Source organism: Hetaerina americana, unplaced genomic scaffold (genome assembly GCF_022747635.1).
Source record: "Hetaerina americana unplaced genomic scaffold, ioHetAmer1.1.p SCAF_3, whole genome shotgun sequence".
Classification (NCBI taxonomy): Eukaryota; Metazoa; Arthropoda; class Insecta; order Odonata; family Calopterygidae; genus Hetaerina; species Hetaerina americana.
The window spans coordinates 60,021,357-60,044,569 of record NW_027286874.1 but is presented as its reverse complement, the minus strand read 5'-3'; the positions used below and the strand labels follow the sequence as shown (position 1 = coordinate 60,044,569).

Sequence of the window (23,213 nt, the reverse complement as noted above, 5' to 3'; positions counted from 1 at the left end):
TTAGTGTCATAACTTGACATTTGCAAAAGTTACGGTCGGTTTTCGGTATGTCCATCAGTGCTTCCTGCGATTTTTCCATTACTTCCTCTCGGCTGCTAAAACGCGTTCCCCGTAATGGTTTTTTAACTCGATTGAACAGAAAGAAGTCACAGGGAGCCAAATCAGGTGAATTCGGTGGCTGTTGGATGGTATTTGTTGCATTTTTCGTCAAAAAATTACGAATAATGATAGCACTGTGCGACGGTGCGTTATCATGGTGCAAAATCCACGAGTTTGCTGCCCACATTTCTGGTCTCTTTCGGCGAATTACTTCACGCAAACGTCTCATAACGCCCAAATAATACTGTCTGGCCTTCTGGCAAAAGTTCATGATGCACTACACCGTTGTAATCCATGAAAACCGTCAGCATTGCCTTCTTTTTTGACTGAAAACGACGTGGTTTTTTTGGTCTCGGCTCATTTGGTGAACGCCATTCACTTGCCTGATGTCTGGATTGCGTGTCGTACTCATAAACCCACGTCTCGTCTCCAGTAATGATCCTTTTGATGAATGTGGGATCGGATTCAGCCTCGCAAATCATGTCTTTTGCGACGTCAACACGGTCTCTTTTTTGCATGAAATTGAGGTCTTTTGGCACCAACTTTGCTGCTACACGACGGAAACCCAAATCATTAACCACAATGTCTTGGGCGGATCCATAGGCAATGTTCAAGTCCTCCGCTATTTCTCTGATGGTTAATTTGCGGTTATTGACCAACATTTCTTTTACTTTATCAATTTTTTCACCGACTTTCGATGTCGATGGTCTGCCACTGCGTTCATCATCTTCGATTGACTCACGACCACTTCTGAACCGCTCGTGCCACTGGTAAACGACCGTTTTTTTTAGAGAATCGTTGCCGAAACACTTTTCCAACATTTCCAACGTCCGTGCGCCACTAAATCCGTTTTTTACGCAAAATTTAATACAAGTTCATTGTTGCAAATTTAAATCCATTTCTGCAATTGTAAAAAATCGCCAACACTCACAGAGATAGATGTACTCTTGGCTACGTAACTTTTGCAAATGTCAAGTTATGACACTAAGATTTAAAGGGAATATCAACAACAGATGTACCAATTTAACAAAAAAAACAGAACTCAAATCGGAACGATGGGAGCGCCACACGGTGGTTATTCCGGGAACTTTTTGTTTAAGGTAGTAAAGGCAAGGATTTAGCACTTTATTACGTATCACCGTTCAACTTTTAGATATGTCTCATTTTGTTGCGTTCTTAAGTGGGTATCCACTAGTTACTATTTTCTCTAATGTAAACGTCGACTTTAGTTGCTTGCTGTACCATAATAACCTCTACATATTTTAAGATGTAATGGGAAGGTATTTTAAAATATTATAGATTTCCATCCTGTTGCCAAAAATTGTTTTATTCCATATTGAAAAAATATATATTTTATAGCAAGATTCTGATACATGGATGTGCAGTACTTACACAATTAGCATTGATATTATGTAACCTTTTTGTGTCGCCCAGTGGCAAAAATATGGGTAGGACTTTTTTTATTTAAAACATTCATCTTCAATAAAAATAGCGACTTAAAATTGCAGCCACTGCCACAAAAACCATGCTAGCCTGTAGGGAGGCTGATGAAGACAGAGGGTAATTATCTGCCAACCAACTGGATACAATATTTTCATAATTTTTCCCCCAATCCATGTTACTGTTGATATATTTTTTTGCCTTTTCGACAGTGTCTTCTCTTCCAGGGAGATTGTTCAAGTTATTTTCCAAAAATGATAGCATCTGTAAAGAGGAAGGGTGACAAATTAGAATAAAAACATGTCAATTGTTACTGGTTCCGTTTCTATTGCTCATCGTTTAAGTGTTAAGCATAGTTATTAATTGAATAGGTCGGCGATGTAGACATGCCTTTTGCTATCAGAAATATAAGAGTCAAACAAATATTGAAGACTAAGGCACCTTTTACAACAGATGACCTTCAAGTATGATATACATACATCAACAAAGATGAGATACCTAGAGAATATTCACTGGAAAACATTTGTACCTAATTGACTAAAAATTACGAGCCTGTGTTTTTATTATTATTCGTCATTGTCATACGCCCTTTGTAGTTCTTCCTGTTCAAGAGTGAAAAATATGTAAGACGTCGTAGATTAGAAATCATGTAGAAAATAGTAAGGATAGGTACATTTCTAAGAGAAATGTGGAGCATAAGGCATCTCTTCGTGATACAGATTGCCTTAGGATCCCTTTTACCACCAGGTATGGGAATGAAGATTAATGCCATATGCCATAAAGATAAATGTATTCTAAAACTCACCACACTTACTTTACCTGATGGTACCTCAAAAATTACTTTAAATAGGCTAATGACTCGAGAGTATTAAAGTTTTACGTATTTGTGTTCTTTAGCAATGTTTTGCGTAAATTTTATTTGGAATTGCTATAACTTTTTATCCAGTTTTAGTCTGTCTGAAATGTATTGGAACTTTATTTAAATTAAAATATATTTTTATTTTACGATACTCCCAGATAATGTTGCCACACCTCGCACATTAATTACACTTGTGAGGTGTTATATATAATTGTTTAGATAGTGTTTTCTACAGCTAGTTAGCATTTCTTAAATCCATTGGTACACTCCTGTGATTCCAACCTCAGCCAACATTTCAGTGAAGTTGTTCCAAATACTCTTCTACATTTTGTTTTTACGAATGACCTCTTCCCTTATATATCTTGAGTATAATTTTGAAAATAGCTCTTTAACTTATGTTTTGTGGTATTTTTATCACTCACCTGAGAGGCTTTCTCTGTAGTTGTTATTCGACTAGATATCCCCAAGATAACGCCACCAGTTGTGCTCATTCCACACCTGAGAATGTCAAGATATAAATCAGTGTTTTTACAATGTAGTAGCTTTTAGGAAGAATAAAATTGACCGTTTTATACTTTCATTTCAATTAACTGTCATTTGTGGCATCTTCATCGAACCACTGGTGGTATATGAGCACATCAGTAAAAAAACATCTAGAAAAAAGCTTTGAATATTTGATTTATACTGAACAAATATATAAAATTCTAAACATTGTGGTAAAAATACAGTACATTTTAAGTAATATGCTTTCATAATCACAGGAACATCTTGGATAAAAGAAATTGTGGTGAGAAGTTGGAAAGATAAAGCAATGCAAATGATTTTAGAAGGAAAATATTTTTTATCAGGTCAAAGGTGTTGGAGTGACTCAAAATGAAATGGTTAAAAGCATTACCGTTTAATTTCATTTTAACTCATCATCACACTGCAAACCTGATTATTCGTTTTGAAAACTGTGAAAAAAAATCATATGGTTGCTAAATTGAATAAAAATTGGGATGGAATCAACAAGATCCCACTTTAGATGTATGGCATGGTTTTGACAAAGACAACAGTAGAAAAATATTCACTCTTTCATACTCTCTCACAAAAATCCACAGGGAGGCAATCAAAACATTTAATTACATGCAAAGAGCATAACTGTTTTCCAGTGTAGAAATAAGCATGTTTTTAATTTTGTGTGAACTTGAAGAAGGTATTAAGTTTCAAAACTGTGTTATTGTTTATTATTATGTATCTGGAAGATTATTATGCTTCATATTTTACGCATATTGTGAGCTATCTAGATGTGTAAGAATTTCACTCACCGACCTGAGGGCAAAAGCTTTATTCTTGGTGACTTTAGGCAGCCCCAGATACACCCAATTTTTATGATCTTTTGAGTACAAGATCTTCCTGTTAAAACAGAGGCAGCACAAGCAAAAGAGTGTCTTCCTTACTCTCATATGTGAATTTCAACCCCCCACCCAGTGTTCTTTGTGTGAGGTTAGGTATCCGATACAACCCATACTTCGGTTGAATACTATATTTAGTGGCTTTTCTTTTTGCTTAGTTTGTGGTTGGAAAATAAAATAAGATATATTTATAGTAAGCTAATACTTTGCACGATTTATTGGAATTTCTCATGATTACAGCTCTCACAGGTAGGATGGGCAGAGTGAAATGAAGGTCTGGTGGCTATTATTGAAATACTTAGTATTATTGGTAGTATTGAAATACTAATAGTAAATTTAATGCAGTGGAAATTGGTCTTTTTGAAGAATTTAAAATTTATTGTGATGGATCAGCATATCACTATTGATATTTATGAAGAAATGAAGGCTGGTGATAAGATCACCAAAGTAAAATAGTACATGAACCATGAGATTGGCCATTGGTCATGATGAATTCAGACATGTTTGAGGCTAGGGGTGGGCTAAAGATTTTGTCATTACAGATATTAAAGGGTTGGGAACCCTGGGAATTAGGAAGCTGCAAGAACTAGTAACTGTCACAAATAAGTGATTGCATTAAAACTTAACATTGAATTGAGAAATAAAATGATGAATGAACTGCAACCAATGGCCTGATTCCACAATTATTTTATATTTTTTATCCATTATGATATATATCAGTTACAGGAATAATTTAAATGCTGCGTGGGTTTGTGGTCAACAGTGCTTTTCCTTTCATCAACATTTGAAAGACTAAATCATAATTCACTTGTATTCATCAACACACCAACAGCTGAATTATATTTCCCAAATTAATTGATCTAAAACACCAAAAAAGCTTTCATGCACTTACTTTTCCATTATTTCATTTAACCTAGCAATCAAAAAATCAAGGGTCACACCCAATCCATTTACTCTTGTGTACACAGAACTGAATACTGCTGCTTGATCCTGCAAACGTATTTTTGAATCCTTTTCCAGTGTTTTATTTAAATACCTACAAAAAAGAAAATGAGATTTTAACTCACCAAAGATTTAATTAAAATAATTCAATTTAGGCTTAAGTGATTCATCCCACTCCATTGAAGAAAGTGGATTCATAATGAAAACAATGACATCATCGCATAGTTTACCAGATAAATAGGCTAATATTACATCAAATGAATCAATGTGTTCACTCCTCAGATGGAGCAGTGCACTTGTAGTGAAGATGCATTATTTTAGCACAGCATTAGCTTTTTGATATGACACTAAAGAATCAACCAACTCCAGCCTGCCTCCTCTATCAAAGATGAAACTTCTTAGGAAGAGAATCATTATGATGGAGGTTATGCTCCGCACCAATATATTCCCTGAATCATAAAAATCAATTAAATATTTTAAGATATCATTTAAATATAAGAAGTCGTAAATGGCTGACCCAGGGAGAATATTTCAATTATCATTAAACTCCTATATGATTCGTTATCCCTTTCTTTAATGTAAGAATGTACTCAGTGAGAATTTCTGGATCTCTGCTGCATCCTAAAGCTCCCATGATTCGCTCCTTCTCTGAAGCTGTGGATGTGTTCACATATGCACTCCACAGAAATTCCCACTCTTTTTTTCCTCCCATGGCAATTGCATAGCAGTAAACAGTATCTCGAAGATTTGCAGGTATTCTGGAAAAAAGAATCAAAGGTGTCATTTCATAGAGATATATATATATATATATGTATCTTCTAAATTGAACGCTCTTTGGCGATGCACAAATATATAAAAACACGGATGTAGATTTGTAGAATATAGAGACACATAGAAAGGGCACTCACAATATGTTATTTGACGTTACGACAGCACGGCTGTCGTCTTCAGAATGGCATTCTCGGGGAAGAGCGTAGGGGATGTGCGGGGGAGAGGTGGGGGAAGGAGAGGTAAAGGGCCCAATAGGAAATGAACAAGGGGGTGGGGGGATATGTATATAGATATGTATATATATATATATATATATATATATATATATATATATATATATATATATATATATATATATATATATATATATATATATATATATATATATATATATATAGGGAAAACCAGCAGCAGCAGGACAGAAGACGCAGGAGAAGAAGACAAAATTAGTTAGAATAGGAACGTGGAATGTTAGGACAATGATGAGGACGGGGAAATTGGAGAATGTTAAGCGAGAGATGGAAAGGGGAAATATAGATATTTTAGGTCTATGCGAGGTGAGATGGAAAGATAGCGGGGATTACTGGAGTGAAAAGTATAGAATAATATACAGCGGTGGGGACGAGAGCCAACGAGGGGTTGCCATAGTATTAAATGAAGAGGTAGGAAGAAGCGTAGTCAACATAGAGCAGGTAACGGATAGAATACTACTAGTGGAGATAAAAGCAGAACCCACGAACTTAGTTATTATCCAGGTATACATGCCACCGAGCAACCATAAGGAAGAAGAGGTCGATAGGATATACGATCAGTTAGAGGACATGATTGCATGTGTTCCTGCAGGGAAACATTTGATAGTGATGGGGGATTGGAATGCGACAGTAGGCGAAGGAAGAGATGGTGATGAGGTGGGGGACTACGGTTTAGGCACGAGGAATGACCGCGGGGAGAAAGCAGTTGAGTTCTGCAGGAGACAGGGCTTAGTTATCACCAACACTTGGTTCAGACACCACAAAAGACGCAGGTATACATGGAAAATGCCAGGTGACTCGGGAAGATATCAGCTAGATTATATCCTGGTTAGACACAGGTTTAGGAACAGTGTGATAAATTCCCACAGCTTCCCGGGAGCGGATGCGGACTCAGACCACAATTTAGTTGCAATGAAATGTAGCGTACGTTTTAAAAAGATAAGGCAGGGGCGGCGAATTAGAAAATGGAATGTAGAAGCATTAAATGGGTTGAAAAGAAAGGAATACAAACAGGCGGTAGAGAAAATCATGGAGGACGGTAAAGAGCTAAGTACTATTGAAGAAAAATGGGAATGTGTCAAAAAAGGGTTGTCTAAAGCGGCAAAAGACACTATTGGAACAGTTAACGCTAAAAGGACTCGTAAACCATGGATCACGGATGAGATGATTACAAAAATGGATGAGCGGCGAAAATGGAAGAATATAAATACAAAATTAGGCAAAATGAAGTACAAAGAATTGAACAATAAATTGAGGCGGGCAACAAATAAAGCAAAGGAAGCATGGTGGAAGATGCAGTGCGAGGATATGGAAAGTCTGCAGAGGAAGGAGGAAATCGGTGCGCTTTACAGCATAATTAAATCTTTATCGGGAAGTAAGAAAGGGAGATCAACGATAGCAGTTAGAGATAAGGCCGGTAAGGTAATAGTTGACGCAGGAAAGATCCAAGAGAGATGGAAGGAATATGTAGAAGAACTGTATAGTAAAGAGCTTAGACCAACAAAGTTAGACATTGAAAAGGAACATGACGTAGAGGAAGATAGCTTAGGTCCAGGCATACTAGACAATGAGATAGAAAGGGCATTAAGGGAGATGAAACTAAATAAGGCCAGTGGGGGTAGATAACATTCCCGTGGAACTTTTAAAATGCTTGGGAAAATGTGGGAGGAAGAGGCTATATGGGCTGATCCGTAGTATTTATGAGGAGGGAATCTGGCCGGAAGACTTTGTGAGATCAGTTTTAGTTCCTATTCCGAAAAAGGTAAAGGCCACGTCATGTGAGGACTATAGGACAATTAGTTTGATATCCCACGCAGCTAAGGTTGTTCTCAGGATCATAAACAAAAGGATAGAGAGTAGGGCAAATGATTACTTAGGGGATGATCAGTTTGGGTTTAGGAAGGGGAGAGGTACGCGTGAGGCCATTGCAGTAATGAGATTATTAATCGAGAGGAATATAGAACACAACCAGGAGGTATTTGCCTGTTTCGTAGATTTCGAAAAAGCGTTTGATAGAGTAAATTGGGAAAAACTAATGAGTATATTGCAGAAAATAGGAATAGATTGGAGGGAAAGGAGGCTAATCCGCCACCTGTACATGTCTCAGACTGCTCAGGTGAGGGTGGGAAACGGGGAGTCAGGATGGGCAGTGTTAGGAAGGGGTGTAAGGCAGGGTTGCCCATTATCACCGTTGCTGTTCAACCTGTACGCAGAAGAAATGATCAAAGAGGCATGGGAAGAACTCGAGGTAGGAATGAAAGTGGGCGGGGAATTTGTAAAATCAGTTAGGTTTGCTGATGACCAAGCTTTAGTTTGTCAGTCAGCCAAGGGGCTGCAAGCATTGCTTAGTGAATTGGAAATTCAGTGCGACAGGTATGGGATGAGAATCAATATTAAGAAAACAAAGGTTATGCGATTTTCTAGAAAGAAAAAGGCCAAGCTTAACATTAAAATAGGAGGGCAAAAGCTAGAGCAGGTAGAACAGTTTACGTATCTCGGTAGTGTTTTGGACCAACACGGTCAAAGTAGTAGGGACGTAAGGAGAAGAATTGCGCTAGGCAAAGAGGCTTTCACAAGGAGGAGGGAGTTGATGACAGGGACTTTGAGTAAGGATGTTAAGAAAAGACTCGTAAAAACTTTGATATGGAGCGTAGCTATGTACGGAGCGGAAACGTGGTCATTGAAGCAGGAGGATAGACGTAGGTTGGAGGCTTTTGAAATGTGGGTGTGGAGAAGAATGGAGAAGGTGAAATGGACAGAGAAGAAAACAAATGAGGAAGTACTTGGTATGGTGGGCGAAGAGAGGGGTTTGTTGGGAGCAATCCTATGGAGGCAGGAAAAGTGGATGAAGGGGGTGTTGACCGGCAGTGGGATGTTGAAGACTGTGATAGAGGGTAGAATGTTGGGCAAAAGAGGAAAGGGAAGGAACAGGATAGGGATGCTGGACGGGATGAAGGGAGGAAGGAAGTACTCAGTGATGAAGAGGGACTTGATATAGAGTAGGATGATTGATTTTGTGTTTTGTTAGGAGTAATAAAATATTTGTTTGGTAGTTGTGTCCGTCCAAAAACCTACCTTAACCGGTAGATTACTTAAAAAAAAAAAAAAAAATATATATATATATATATATATATATATATATATATATATATATATATATATATATATATATATATATATATATATATATATATATATATATATTCCTGTGTGTATGTACTCACAAATACAGGTTTACAGGCTTCTCGCATTGGTCCCCAATATATTTTCCAGAAGTGAGGAAATGATTGATTTTTCTTTAAAACTATGGCCCAAATTTTGTTACTTAAATCAGTTAATACTCACGTATTTATATTGGTCATACTCCAGTTTTTGAATGAATTCACGGCTGCCATTATGCAATCCCCTACATCATACTTGCATGCCCGAGGTAAAAGCAATAAACGGCTTAATTGGGTAACATGGTCATCACTAGGTGATTCTTTGAATTGTAGTGTTTCATACGTGACATTCATTATATTTGCCATATAAGCCTGTGGAAAAATTATATAAATATAAAGTCCAGAAAAATTTGTTTTGCCAATGGTTAAGATCAAAACTGAAGTATTAAACAATGTTATTTGGTGACAGATTGCCCATTCCTGTCATCAAGGGCATGTTGATGCCCACCTCTCTTGATTGAGACTATTAAGTAAGTATTAATGATTTGAAAATGTTTTGTAAAGAATCTATACAATTACATAATTTACATATTTTCAGAAACATCAGAGATCCCACTAAGCATTAGCTCCTAACAACCTAAAGAGCTAATGAAGTATGCTTTTGCACAGATATCATGAAAATGTGACCTATATGTTAGAATGCAAGTTAATACACAATCCTTCATATATAATTAGCTGTCATCTTCCAAAAAATTTTGGCTTCTAGATTAGCTTTATAATGACAATTTCATCTTTTTTCAAACAATATTCAGTCAATCCTTTCAATTGATCAAATTTTTCATAAATTTTAATTTAAGACTAACATGTTAGGTCAATTTAAATTTAATATTAGTGTCATCATCTTGTTTTTTTAACTTTATTTGAGTTGAACCTCATTTTCCATGCAATCCCTTCCTCCCTTCTTCCCCAAAAAAAAAAAGTTCAAAAATTTCTTTTCTGTTGTGAGTTACTGAAGGAAATTTAACCATTCACTTTAGTTTAATAAGCAGAACTACACACAATCCGTCACAGCAACCTCTACACTTTAAATTGATGCATGAGTTTGGTATTGGTCATTCTGTTTACCTGGAAACTACCATAAAATTTTGACTCTGACATATGCATGTCTAGGAAATCGATGAGAGGATAGGCAGAATCCCAGGGTATGAAATCTGTCTCCTGAGCTAAATATTGTCCAAGCTCCAGAGCTAAAGTATACTTCAAATAGCCTCCTCTAGCCAGGTTTAGTGCATCATCCAGTAGCTGTCCACGATTCACTGGGTGAATTTTTGTGAAGTTTTTACTCTTCAAGTATATTGTTATAAGTTTCCAGTTTTTTTCATCATAGTTCACTCTGTAGTACCCTGAAACATGCAGTTTGGGTGCATAATGATCACATTAGTTTCTGTGGAAATGATGTCAACTCCCTCCAAAAGACAGCATAAGAGCAGCTCTTAAAAAACATGATTTTAGGATATGATAGGATTGAGGTATAGTGGGATTGAGATATATGTTTATTTTAGGTTAGATTATGACTGCATTAGTCAATGTGTTGCCTTAGTCCATGCAATAATGATGAGTGATGAAATTAATGTATTACCCATTCATACATATTTTGTAAACAAATATGGTATGAATATAGAGTTTTTAGAACTTTGAAGCTTTCTTAGTTTTTTCAATGTCCTTTAAAAATCAAATTGTTTTTTTTTTGGAGGAACCAATTTTTGAAACTATGTGATTTTGGTTATTTTCCCCTCAAATTGATTGATATAATTTGAATAAAAATGAATAGATGCTATTATGTTGATGTCATTACAACAATTGTATAGTTAAGCACATAATATCAGTTTTTTAATGAGAAAGGCATGCATTTCTGTCCAATTAAGTTATAATTATTTCTGTGAGAGTCCTCCACTGCCATAAAAGCATGAATGAAATCTTGAATTTTGTTCAAAAATTGATTTGAAAATTGACATGATAAGACCCTATTTTATGCTTTTCATTTGATAGAGTACACTTGGGGCTATACATAGTGGGAATTTTATAAAAATTACACGCACTTGAGAACTTGATGCTACCTTCTTTAGAATTAGCGCGTTGAGAAAATCACTCACTATAAATGCAGGGCCAATATCAATAAGGGCTTTTTCAAAAAGGAACTTAAATTCAGTATGGATTTCAACTTGCTCTATTTCTTGAGCAGGTATTACTGTTCATAAGCCAAATCACATGGGAACATATAGGGGAAGTTCTGTTTGTTCTTAACTCACCTGTTTGCTGGATGTTGAAAATCAAAAATCCAGAAACAAGTGGAATCTCATTGATTGTTATTGTTGGAACAGTTGGAGACATCCAATGTGATGGCCTTGTCTCATTGAAGTTCATTGAGACCTCAGTTGTGTATGAAATGGGAATCCACCAGCGTTGCTGTTTGTCATAATCAAAATCCTCTAAAACAAACCTTTTCTGAAAATATGAAATGATAAGATTTTGATTATGTTACTTCAACCTTAACATTGTAATAATATTGGGATAATTTTGTATGATTGCTAACCTCTGCTGATTTAGTTATAAGTATATCCATTTATATGTGCTAGTGCGATCTGTTAAAAATCAGTTGTTATACATGGAAAAGTAAACCTACCACATAAGGTCAGGGGCTCCCAGTCTTACATACTGTTGGGTTAATAAATGATTTTAAAAGATTTAGAAAAAGAAATAATCAAATTTAGAGTTTTTTTAAGTCCCCATGCATTTTATGTTTGTTGTGGTGCATAAAATTTTCAAACCTTGAGGTTGTTCATTATCCCTTAAAATTCAAGTCTCGCCTTTCTGTACCTTGAAAAAATCTTTGTGGGCCAAATCAGTTAGCAGTCAGCATGTCAAGTCTTAATAACCCTACAGTAGCTAATGGGAATAGAAGACTGAGCTAAATGGGTACTCTTTCTGTAAGCCATGTTAGATTACCTTAAAAACTTCTCAATATATCTATTCTGTTGAAGTTTACCAATTGATTTGAACTCAACATATATCACACTCACTGGCTCATAATACAGAAGGAAGAAGGAATAAGTCACGAAATGTTCACACATTGGGGTATTGTTCATTGTTCTGGCTCAATTTAAAAAATATTAAGGCTGCAATATCTGATTTCTGGTATAATCTCATGCGCAAATTCCATCCTTCCTTGACTCTGAGTCCTAATCCTTGGTGATAAATTTACCACTCAGCAGCCATAGCCAAAAGTCAGGATTTTATCTCATTATATAAGTACTTGCAAACCTTAAATATTCAAAGTTTTCCTGGCATGTTTGTAATGGCCTTGGCATTAAACACTATCTATTCTTAAATAAAAATAAATAAATAATAAACTATGTAGTTCTAGGGTCCATCTACCCTTTACCTGGTAGACTAATATATATATATATATATATATATATATATATATATATATATATATATATATATATATATATATATATATATATATATATATATATATATATATAGGGTAAAGTATTGAAATAAATTGTTGTGAATTCCCCAGCAAATAATCTGATAAAGCATCTGAATAGCAATGTTTCTAAAGCATGCACGATCATTACAAAATATGTACCTGATTGGGAAAATGAAAATAACTAACCTGATCAATAACAGCTGTGCCTTCTGCATATGATCTAGTGACTGTGATCACTGGGTAACCACTTTGAGTAGTCCATGTGCTCCACACATCATTGACTGTTACATTTGGAGGAAGTGCATTAGAACCGCTTGCTTCGGCCTGTATGGCATCAAACAGCATATTTTCATTTGCTGAATTGAACTGTCTGAAAAGGAAATTTCAGAAAATAATCACAATTTCTACTGACTATCATGAAATTCCAGGTACTTAGATCAAACTTCTGCCCATATTATATGAAAGAATAAAATTGAAGTTAGGAGCATTGTAAAAAAATGTTTCATTTCTTCAAACTATTTTAGACTTTCCTCAGGCTCATACAAAACATTAATGGTGTGATGTATGATATGCTTAAGCATATTTTTGTGGTATGTTATTACTTTTTTGCATTGAAAATATTATCAATGGCTACATATTCCATGCATAGGCATTATTTCCGTATTTCCTGGCTCATAAGATGCACGTTTTGTACTCCAGAGTGTGTTATAAAATTAGCCTTCATCTTATAGGCTGGGGGTATACAGGTATACTGGTATGTATGTGCATGACTTTTTCATATTAGGGCAAGCCGGTTCATTGGAAAAATACTGCTAATTATTATTTTTTCCTGCATCAGGCATAGAAAATGGTTTCCTTGATTACAATTTTGATTATATAAGGTCTGTCCCAAAAGTAGTAGGACTGAGTCCATCAAAAAAAAATTTATTGCTAGGATTGATACATTCATTTAAAAGACTTTTAAGGATAACCCTTATGCATCCACACACCGCTGTCACTGGGTTTTCCATGCCTTGTATGCCTTAAGCGTAAGTGTTGTAGCACTTCCACCGAGCCATGGCGACTTCCTTTCAGCATGGATTTGAGTTGGGGAAGAGGAAGAAGGCTGGTGAGGCAGTATCAGGGCTGTAGGGTGGCTGAGGTAGGGTTGCCACTTTGTGCCAGGCCAGGTAGTCCATTACTCCCTCCATTACTCAAGGAGCACTCGTGGCAACAACTTTGCACACACTTTTCTAATGCCCATGTTTTCGCTAATAAAGCAATGCACATCACTTTCAGGGATGCAATTATGGAATTACTTAATCTGTGATACTTGCCCAACAAAGCCTTCCCTCTTGCATGATTTTTGTCATTTTTTGAGGTCAAAGGGCATTCTGAAGGTTCAGCATCTTCAACAACTTCTTTACCTATCCATAACAATTTGCGCCAATGAAAATCACCCGATCTTCCAATGGTGTTATCACCATAAGCTACCTTGAGCATGTTATGAGTCTCTTTCCCAGTTTGCCCAGTTTCATGTAAAATTTAATGGCATAGCACAATTCCAAAAACCGGTCCATGACATAGTCTCACAAGGTCACGTTATAGTGGTTTCGAAAATGAACAATCCCCTCTCCACAAAGGCTGGGAGCCAGCTGCCACTAGCATTCAGTCTTTCCCAAGATTCCCATCTCTTGAACCCAGCCAGAGAAACCACCACTTACTTCTCTGTCCATCTACCCAGGAAAAAATAAGTTCTACTACTTTTGGGACAGCTCTACTAACTTGTATTATTGTTTTAAGCCAGCTGCAGTTATACTACAGAATTTTAATACTTGAAAGTACTTTCTAAAAAATCACAAATTAATCGTAAATGTATGCAATGCAACTTATTTAGTTTCATCTCACAAGTGGTGCTGCTACAAAACTTAATGCGTGTTGGGTTAAGGGGTATGTCGCCCCTCTGCCAATGCATAAATACATTGTATCTCACCTTAGAGTCTGCAGTCATTCAACCCTAAGTAGTATGAGTGTGTCATTAAGACTGAAAATTGTTTTAGTACACTATTGATAATATCAATATAATAACAGAAATTAGGTATCACATAAAAAATTAAAATGATGATAACCTTCCTGCAATCTTAAAAGAGATGATTTTCATACAGTATTGCATATGAACTTGAATTCATGATATACACTTCTAACAGAAACAAGGCAGTTTAAAGGCATTTTGATCCTGTGACGTTAAATTTCTGGAATTCTGCATTGAAAAAATATTGACAAATATGTAGCTGCTTATTTTTCAATGTAACAGATAAATTTTCTTTGCATTGAGTGTTAACATCAAAATACTTTGATCCTGTCCTTTCTGAGCCAAGCATTTTTCGTAAATTCTTATCTAAAAAATCAGGGTCCATGTTATGCACCCGGAAATGCGGTGGTATTTTCTTCAGTTGTCATGTACCATTCAAAATTTGCTGACCACCTCAGTTAGGTGAGTGGCTAATGGAAATAATTATTCCCAAATTCCCAACTTCAAATCATGCCAAATGGAATCAATACCCAGAAATCAATCTACAATCAAGAAAATTATGAAACAGCAAATACAATATATTTCCCTTGTGTTGCACTTTTGATGCTAGCATTGAAGTCTCATTGTGTAAATTTTGTTTGCTGTAGGTTAATAAAAAATTGCTCTGCAATCATGATTCATAATTGGCTTCACCTTTAGAGATTCACATTTTTATCACAATAATAACATCAGCATAGGAGAGTTTTGTCACTGTATCAAATTCTTTGGAATCAATTAGGACTTCCTGAATTAAAAAGTGAGATTTGAAATGATTATAAAAGACAATTAGCATTAAAGAGCAAGCACTAAATCGTTTTGCAATTTCCCCTTTGTCTGAATTTACCTTTGCGTGAGGTATTTTCTCAGTCCTTGGAATAGAACTTCCTTCGTCACCACATGTTCCATCATTCTAATGGTTGATGATGCTGCAAAAAGGAAATTATAAATATACATTGTAATATATGCATAATAATATACTCCCATTGCTATATTAATTAATTATAAATTAAAAATTTGAGCAGTTGAGCTATTTGAAATTGTAAATTTATGCCAGTAATTGTAGATCGGAGGCTTTCGCAGCTGTTGAGAGATGCAGAGGTGGTTCACGGGTTAGACTGCGTGAGAGACATTTTTAGCTCAACGCTTCTCTCCCACTGCAGAGAGCGTCTTCAGGAGCGAAGTCTTTGCTCCTGAAGATGCTCCCTGCAACAGGAAAGAAACGTTGAGCAAAAAATGTCTCTCACACAGTCTAACCCGAGAACCACCTCTGCATTATACCAGTATTAATGGAATATATCAGCCCATGGAGACAATAAAGTTGCCAATTACACAATAAAATGTTGACACAATTTCAATATTTCCTTATTTTCTGTATCTAATAAGGAAGTAACAGAAAAAAAGGAAAGGGGAGTTATCCCCTGTAGTTATAAGGGGATACAACTGACAGCTGATATCATTCCACCTAGGGATAGGTGGATATTAATGTATGGGCATAGGATTTCAAGGGATGGAGGATGGGTGAAAATATACCCAGTTCCAACATTAGCCTACTCTTAACATTAGCTACCAAGGGGTTTGCCTCATCTGACAGATGGTGTTCTATTCTTAAAGTGCTCTCCATATAATACCCCAAGTAGGGATTCTAATACCATTGCAAAATCCTGCTACTATCAGAATTTGAACTAAAACTATTTAAAAAATTAAAATATTATTTACAATAAACTTAATGGTAATTACAGTACAGTTGCATGGTATGGTAGGCCAGTGGGTAGAGTGCTCAGCTACGGGCAGGAGAGTCCCAGGGTCAAATCTGTTTGTGAGTGAACCTAATCCATTCAAACCACAACATCTTCCTAGATAATCATAGGTAGAGCAGGACAAGGAATTTCTACCACCACCCAAGATGTGTGAAGGAAATATGCCATAGTTTCTTGTGGGAATTCAGCTCTACCTTTGCCTATCAAAAGTTTGGGTAAAATAGTGTGGTTGGTGCTAGTAAAAAAAACTCAAGCTCACATTCTACAAAGTAATTCACATGAATTAGTATTACTGTTGCCTTTGTAGTTAAAATAAATTATGGCAATTAGAATGATATGTTCATTTTAAAACAAGAAGTCACCCAAAACATGTGCATTAATAGGTTCTAGGTCTTTATCTGAAAAAATAAATGCATACACAAACGATAATGAATGAATAAGTGAGCAAAAGTTAAAGGAGCAAACAAAGAAACTCTATAATATACTTGCAATATGCCTACACAACCGATTTTCTCCTTCTCTAGAGTATGCAGTGGTTTTACGGTTTGACTGTAATTCCTAGTCTTCTGTTTTATTTTCGCCATAATTTGGAGCCTTCATTTTTGAGTACTATGAGCACCATTACCTTATTCATTTACTGCTGCCAATGAACTGATAATTTGTTCTTTTTTCATCTGTTTAATTACATCATTATCTAAGTACGTGAAAACGGCATGCAGCCTAAATTAGTGGTAACAAGTAGTGCTCAGCGTGCCTTTGTTATATGCGATGTCCTTGGATTCATAATCTTCATCGATTGGGTTGACAACATCGTACACCATTGGTTTAGAGTATTGCATGGCATCTGAGACTAATGGTGCTTGAACTCTTTCCACCACAAATTGCTCCATTAGCCTCCAAGTGGGTTCAATCTGTAAGTGTAGGAGGATTTATATTGAATATTTATAGTGAAAACCATTTGTTGTAATGGGATCAGCTTAAAAAGATAGCTTCCAGCAAATAATTACATCATAGTTGTTTTCTATTCAAGCAATGGACTATCTATAAGTACATGTAGTTTTATTAAACTTCAGAACTTTTGGCAAAAATTTTATGTAAGAAATGAAAGCTTCAGCCTTTTCAAAAATTAATCATACAGATTATTAATTAATATATTCACCTCATCCATGACGACATACATACAGTACGTCGCGAAACCCTCGCTCAACCACATATAGGACCACCATTCCGGACTTACAAGATCCCCGAACCACTGATGGGACATCTCGTGCGCTGTTACAAGGATAACCATTTGTTTGTCATAGGATGTGGATGAATCTTCTTGGTAAAGGAGAAATGTCTCCCTAGGGAAATAATTTTTTTTAAATAAATAACTATCTTTATTAATAAGAATATTAATAAACATTGACTTAACTAGCCGCAGAAGCAGCATTTCTTCCTTTACTACTCATCAATTTTTTTAGCAAAATAACATATTTCACTGCCCTGTTGATTCTGATTTTCCTGTTTCATCACAAGGAATCGTTCTCAGCATAGAGAGGATCATCCTATCAAAAGATCGTGATCGATGTAATTTTTTCCGAAGCCCCTGCTTCTGGTCAAAATAGAATAACTGTCACCATGCACCTAAGTTAAAACCGATGTTGCGAAATAGAGTTTGAAAGTCGTAGTACATAAATTTACAGAACACCGCCATGTGGGGGGGCAGAAAACGAGCACCGACTGTGTTAATACCAGAAAAACCAAGCATATCAGAACAGGAAAATAACTTAGCCTTAATCACGAAAATCAGTAGATGTGGTTGGTCAGCTTTGAAGTTCATGTCCACAGCCAACTGATGTCCTCGCCCTCCACTGTCCCCTATCGCCATTTTCTAAGAATTAAAGCAGGATGCGTTTGGCGCACTATTATTTTTTGAAGGACGATATAGTATATGTTTGAACAAGGTATCTTTTCTTCCGCCTAGATATCGGTTACTGAGACATCAAGATACTGGCATACCGTTTCAAAAAGAAAAAAAGTACGCGTCTTTTATACTACATTGTGCTTCTCATAATGCAGTCATCGGTTGTATCCCGAAGAGTACGCTAAAAGAATAATGGTCCGCATATAAAAGCATATAAAAGGTGCCACAAGAACATATTTTTACTTCCAAGAAACTGCGGGAGATGCCGCAACAGTAATTTTTAACGGAGCCATCCGCTAAGTGTGCATTACTTATGCACACTTATCGGATTGACACAACAACGTCTTAGTATTAATATCATTCCCTTTAACCGGGATCCGAACCCGGGAATCCCTTGAATTCCGGTCGAGTGCTTCAGTGTTGCGGGTTACGGTCACGTTGGTGTCATTAAACAGATGTTAATAATTACGCCTTGTTCGTCCAAAGATGCTGCCTTTTTACATTAGACAGTTAGACATGTTTTTTTTCGCTCTGGGTTTTACTGCGCTAATAGTAACATGAATAGACTTCCGTGTCATGTTTGCAAATATATTAAAGAACCGTATTTGGTTGCGATAGGCAATCAATGCACAACCTCTAAAGACCCCATCAAAGATTTTCCATTTTGAAATGAAAAGTTTCACCGTTATGTTTGACAAGCATCTTTGTTATCATTAAATATTTCATCGTCGAAAAATGGTGAAATATTTAACGATAGCACAGACATTCGTCGAAGAATGGTGAAATACACTTATGCATTTATCTCGTCTGAACGCAATATGTAATTTCTTTCGTAATTTTTCCGGAGGAAGACATTTAAATATGTGATTTGGGCGGATATACATTTCTTAACATTTGTAACAGTCTTTTAAAAATTTTATATTTTTGACAATGTAAATGTAGTACCTAAAACTCAATAATAAATCGATGGAATTTCACCGATGATTTTACCCAGAGTAAGACGCCTCAGAAAAGCACCTTTAAATAACTTTTCTCAGTCACGAAAGTTTAGTTCTGCGAATGTATTTTAGCTTCATGTTATATGAATCACATTGATGAAATATACTTCTACGTCTATCATAGACTACGTGATACATGATCACGACTTCATGCGGTGTGTTAGAGCACGAGTTTTCAATACCACTCAGAAAATGGATATAATTTCATTTATGCAACTCACATCGTTTATGCTGCACTAACCTGAAAGTTAGAAGACCCCAGTTCTCCATTGCTCCAGCGAAGAAATCCGGAACAGCCACCAGATCCATTTTAGGTAGGGTGTAACTTATTGAGGTTATGTTCCGCATCACATCCAGGACTTTAGGGGCTTCTTTTACGACGAAATTGGTTTGATTTATTGCATTCCTTCTTGACCACACTCGGAATGTTTGCTCTGCGTCAGGAGGATTTGCTACAAATTTGGATACGGAAAATGCTACCAAGTAAGTGGACATTTTTGGAGTTTGTTCATAATGGTCCATAACGTAACCAGGAGGTAAATCAGCACTGAAAAATACATGAAAATAAGAAAGAAAAATCAATTTTGATATCCAAGAAAAGTTTTTAACTATATGATTTAATTAAAAACTCCCATCACGACGTAAAACATTATGTTAATGGTACCAAAAAGATTCAAACCATGGTTTTTGGACTCAAAGGAGTAGTAAAAACACTCTTGTTTTTCAATATTAAAACACTCGATTCTTTTTATGGGTGGAAACATTTTCCTTCAAAACATTTCTCTTCAGAGGCCAGGGACTAAAGAAGTGCAATTCACCAAGGAGGTTTCATTCTCCTATTTTTTCAATTTCATTTTAATTTATGTTAAATTACATATTTCAGTCTTGTACTGCTCAATTACTTAATTCTATTTTATTTGAGTTTGTTTTTCTATCACCTATTCTATATTATCCTCGCAGGGAAAACATTGAGTGAAATGAGAATGCGTTTGTTTGTTTGGCAGATTTTGTCAAGAGTTTTGATACAATAACTTGGGAAGAACTACTGATTTATTACAAAAGATGGAAGTCGATTGGAGGGAATGGTGACTTACGGCAGCATGTACATGTCTAAGGCTGCTCAGTTGCGTTTGGTGGGTGATGAGTCAGGACTGGTAGTGTTTGGAAGAGAAATAAGACAAGGGTGTCCATTCCCCTGCTTTTCAACGAATGTGTGGTGGAAACGATATAAGAGTGGTGGGAAAAACTTCATATAGAAATGGAAGTCTGATGATAATTAATAAAATCACATAGGTATGTGAACGATCAATCTTTAGTTTGCCAGTCAGAAAAGGGGATATAATCGAGTATTACCGCAGTAGTCATGACGTTACTAATGGAGAGAAACATGGGATAAAATCAGGATGTATTTTGCTGTTTCGTATTTACCCAAACGACGTTCGAGGAATGAATTGGGTGGAGTTAATTAATGTTTTGCAGAAAATTAGAGTAGATTGTAGGAAGAGATGTCTCGAACTGCTCAGGAGCTAGATGCAGATTTTGTAGTTTCCTAAAAGGCGTTTGATAGGGTGGATTGGGAAAAACTCTTGAGTATATTGCAGAAAATAGGAATAGATTGGAGGGAAAGGAGAATAATTCGCAACCTGTACATGTCTCAGACTGCTCAGGTGCGAGTGGGGAACGGGGAGTCGGGATGGGCTGTTTTAGGAAGAGGAATAAGACGGATGTCTATTATCACGTGTGCTTCTCAACGGTGGAGGAAATGGTTTAAGAGTCATATGTATACCTGGAAATAGGAATGAAAGTGGGTGGAGAAAACACAAAGTCAGCGTTTGATTTGGAGAATCGAAATTAGGTAAGCGGATGATCATTCTTTAGTTTACTAGTCATCCAAGGGGTTTCAACCATTGCTTAGTGCATTGGAAAGTCATTGCGATAGGTATGAGATGAAAATATTTGCAATCAAAATAACGGGTATGAGGTTTTCGAAAAAGAAGAAACCTAAGTTAAGTATTAAAGTAGGATTTCCTAAATAATACCTATTGAGACAGTTTATCTATCTCGGTAGTGTTTTGGACAAAAATAGTCTAAGTAGTCAGCGCATAAAAAGAAGAATTGCATTTGAAGAAGAACCTTTTAAAAGAAGGGGCGATATCATGATAGGGACGATGAAAGAGGATGTTAAGAAAACGCTTCTTATATTGATTTGGTTCCCTGTTTTTTGCGAGGTGAAAATAGTCATTGAAATAAAAGATTGATGTAGTTTGGAGACTTTGAAAATTGGGAGTGGAGTTGGACGAAAAAGGTGAAATTTACTGACTGAAAAGCAAATGTGGAAGTCCTAGGCTTGAGAGGAGAGGAGATTTTTGGGAGAAATCCTAAGGAGGCAGGAAATATGGATACAAAGCGCTTCAATTGGCGATGGGATGTTGAAAACTATAATAGAGGAGAGAAAATTAGGAAAGGGTAGGAATGGAATAGAACTGTTAAACGGTATGAAGGGAGGAAGGATGCATGTGGAGATGGAGTATTTATTGCTGTCTCGTATATGAGGTTGACTATGTTAGGAGAGGTAGGGAAATATATCGTTCCGTTGTATAGTTTAAACCCATCCAAAACCTACCTTTAACGGTAGAGTTCCAGTAATAATAATTGTCCTAGAGAGAGGAGAAAAAGGTGAACACAAAAGACAAATAGCAGACAATACATTTAATAATTGCTTTACTTACATACTCACTCATCTTTAGTAGTTGACTTATTTGGAGTGTATTCATGCTCCGGTCGAACATTCCTGGCAGTTAAGTTAGCCTTTAGGTTATTAACCGAAATTTATGCTGCAGTGATAATTACGCATCTGTATTCTTTAAAATATAGACATTTTGAGCCTACCGGTTTATAAAACAACCGTTTTTTTTGTTAAAAATTCCTGAACATTGTTGTTAACTTTCAATTTTTAGTGAAACTAAATATCTTATCGCTATAATGTTCCCGTATGCTCACGCTGTCCTACTCCAAAGACTTACTGTGAATAGTTTCATCATTGTTTCCTCGATAATCCCAGTGAATGACTAAGAGATGCAATTATCAAATAATAAATCGGATATGGAAAATATTTTTTGAATTATTTTTACGAGAGCCCTTAAATATTCATACGTCACGTATGCGAAAGGGCTATAATTAATCGCTGAAAAGAAAATTGCCCGATTCAAGCTCGATCGTAGAACGGTTGCTTCAGCCTGAAAGGGAAATAATACCATCCGTAACCTCAACCTCTGCATACTTACTCATCTTTAATCGTTGACTTATTTGGCATGTTGCTCAGCGTAGTCATATGCTCAGGTCGAGCAATGCTGACGGTAAAGTTGGCCTTTAGATGGGACTCGTCGAAGCATGGGAATGCTTTCCTTGCGCTAACAGGTTCAAACTGTGTCACAGCCATCCATCTAAAATGAATTGATTCATTAGCTCATTATATAGAATGGCAAAAATATTTAGTAATGGAATTAACCGTGGAACCTCGTTACTCCGCACCATATTTAAGCCTGGTGGTATTGACACTACCCCCGGTTTAGAAATTACTTCGGCTGTCACAGACATATGAGGTAGTTTTTGAGAAGTTGAGTGCCCCAAAGGGTGTTTCGCAAAACTCAATATAAGGTCATTTGCTCAACCTGTGGTACATTTATTTATTTCAAATATTAAGATGCGGCGACTAAATATTGCACGCAGATACAACAATTCATCTGATTTAAACTAAGGGGATGCGAATGAATACATTTTTGCTGTACTTCGGCATGAAATTGACTCATTGATTACTTGATATTTCACTAACCATGTAATGATCAATAAAAAATGCACATTTATATTTCCACCCATTTCAGAAGAGCATCTTATATAGTCCCCTTCTGAAAGTTAATAATACAAAATTAGAAGGATCCATCATGGGATTCTGTGGGATCATATGGATCATTGTTGGAAATGGCGCCCCATATCAAGCATTTTTATTCCAAGATATCTTTTGGTTGTTAACACCAGACAGTATTTCTGTCCATCACAAATCAGAACGTTGTTAGAAATGTATACTATGCG

General features: G+C 36.2%; 1 protein-coding gene across 1 annotated transcript in view; it reads right to left on the bottom strand.

The window, feature by feature from the left end:
- The window catches only part of LOC139690069 (uncharacterized), a 146,526-nt gene that overhangs the window by 78,439 nt on the left and 44,874 nt on the right, over nucleotides 1-23,213 (bottom strand). The window contains exons 27-33 of the mRNA XM_071587267.1: nucleotides 22,409-22,567; nucleotides 19,366-19,671; nucleotides 17,458-17,563; nucleotides 16,975-17,131; nucleotides 15,308-15,389; nucleotides 12,600-12,783; nucleotides 11,227-11,422 (exon numbers count right to left, since the gene is read on the bottom strand). Of these exons, the coding sequence (XP_071443368.1) occupies nucleotides 11,227-11,422; nucleotides 12,600-12,783; nucleotides 15,308-15,389; nucleotides 16,975-17,131; nucleotides 17,458-17,563; nucleotides 19,366-19,671; nucleotides 22,409-22,567 (1,190 nt within the window). The remainder of the gene's footprint in view (nucleotides 1-11,226; nucleotides 11,423-12,599; nucleotides 12,784-15,307; nucleotides 15,390-16,974; nucleotides 17,132-17,457; nucleotides 17,564-19,365; nucleotides 19,672-22,408; nucleotides 22,568-23,213) is intronic.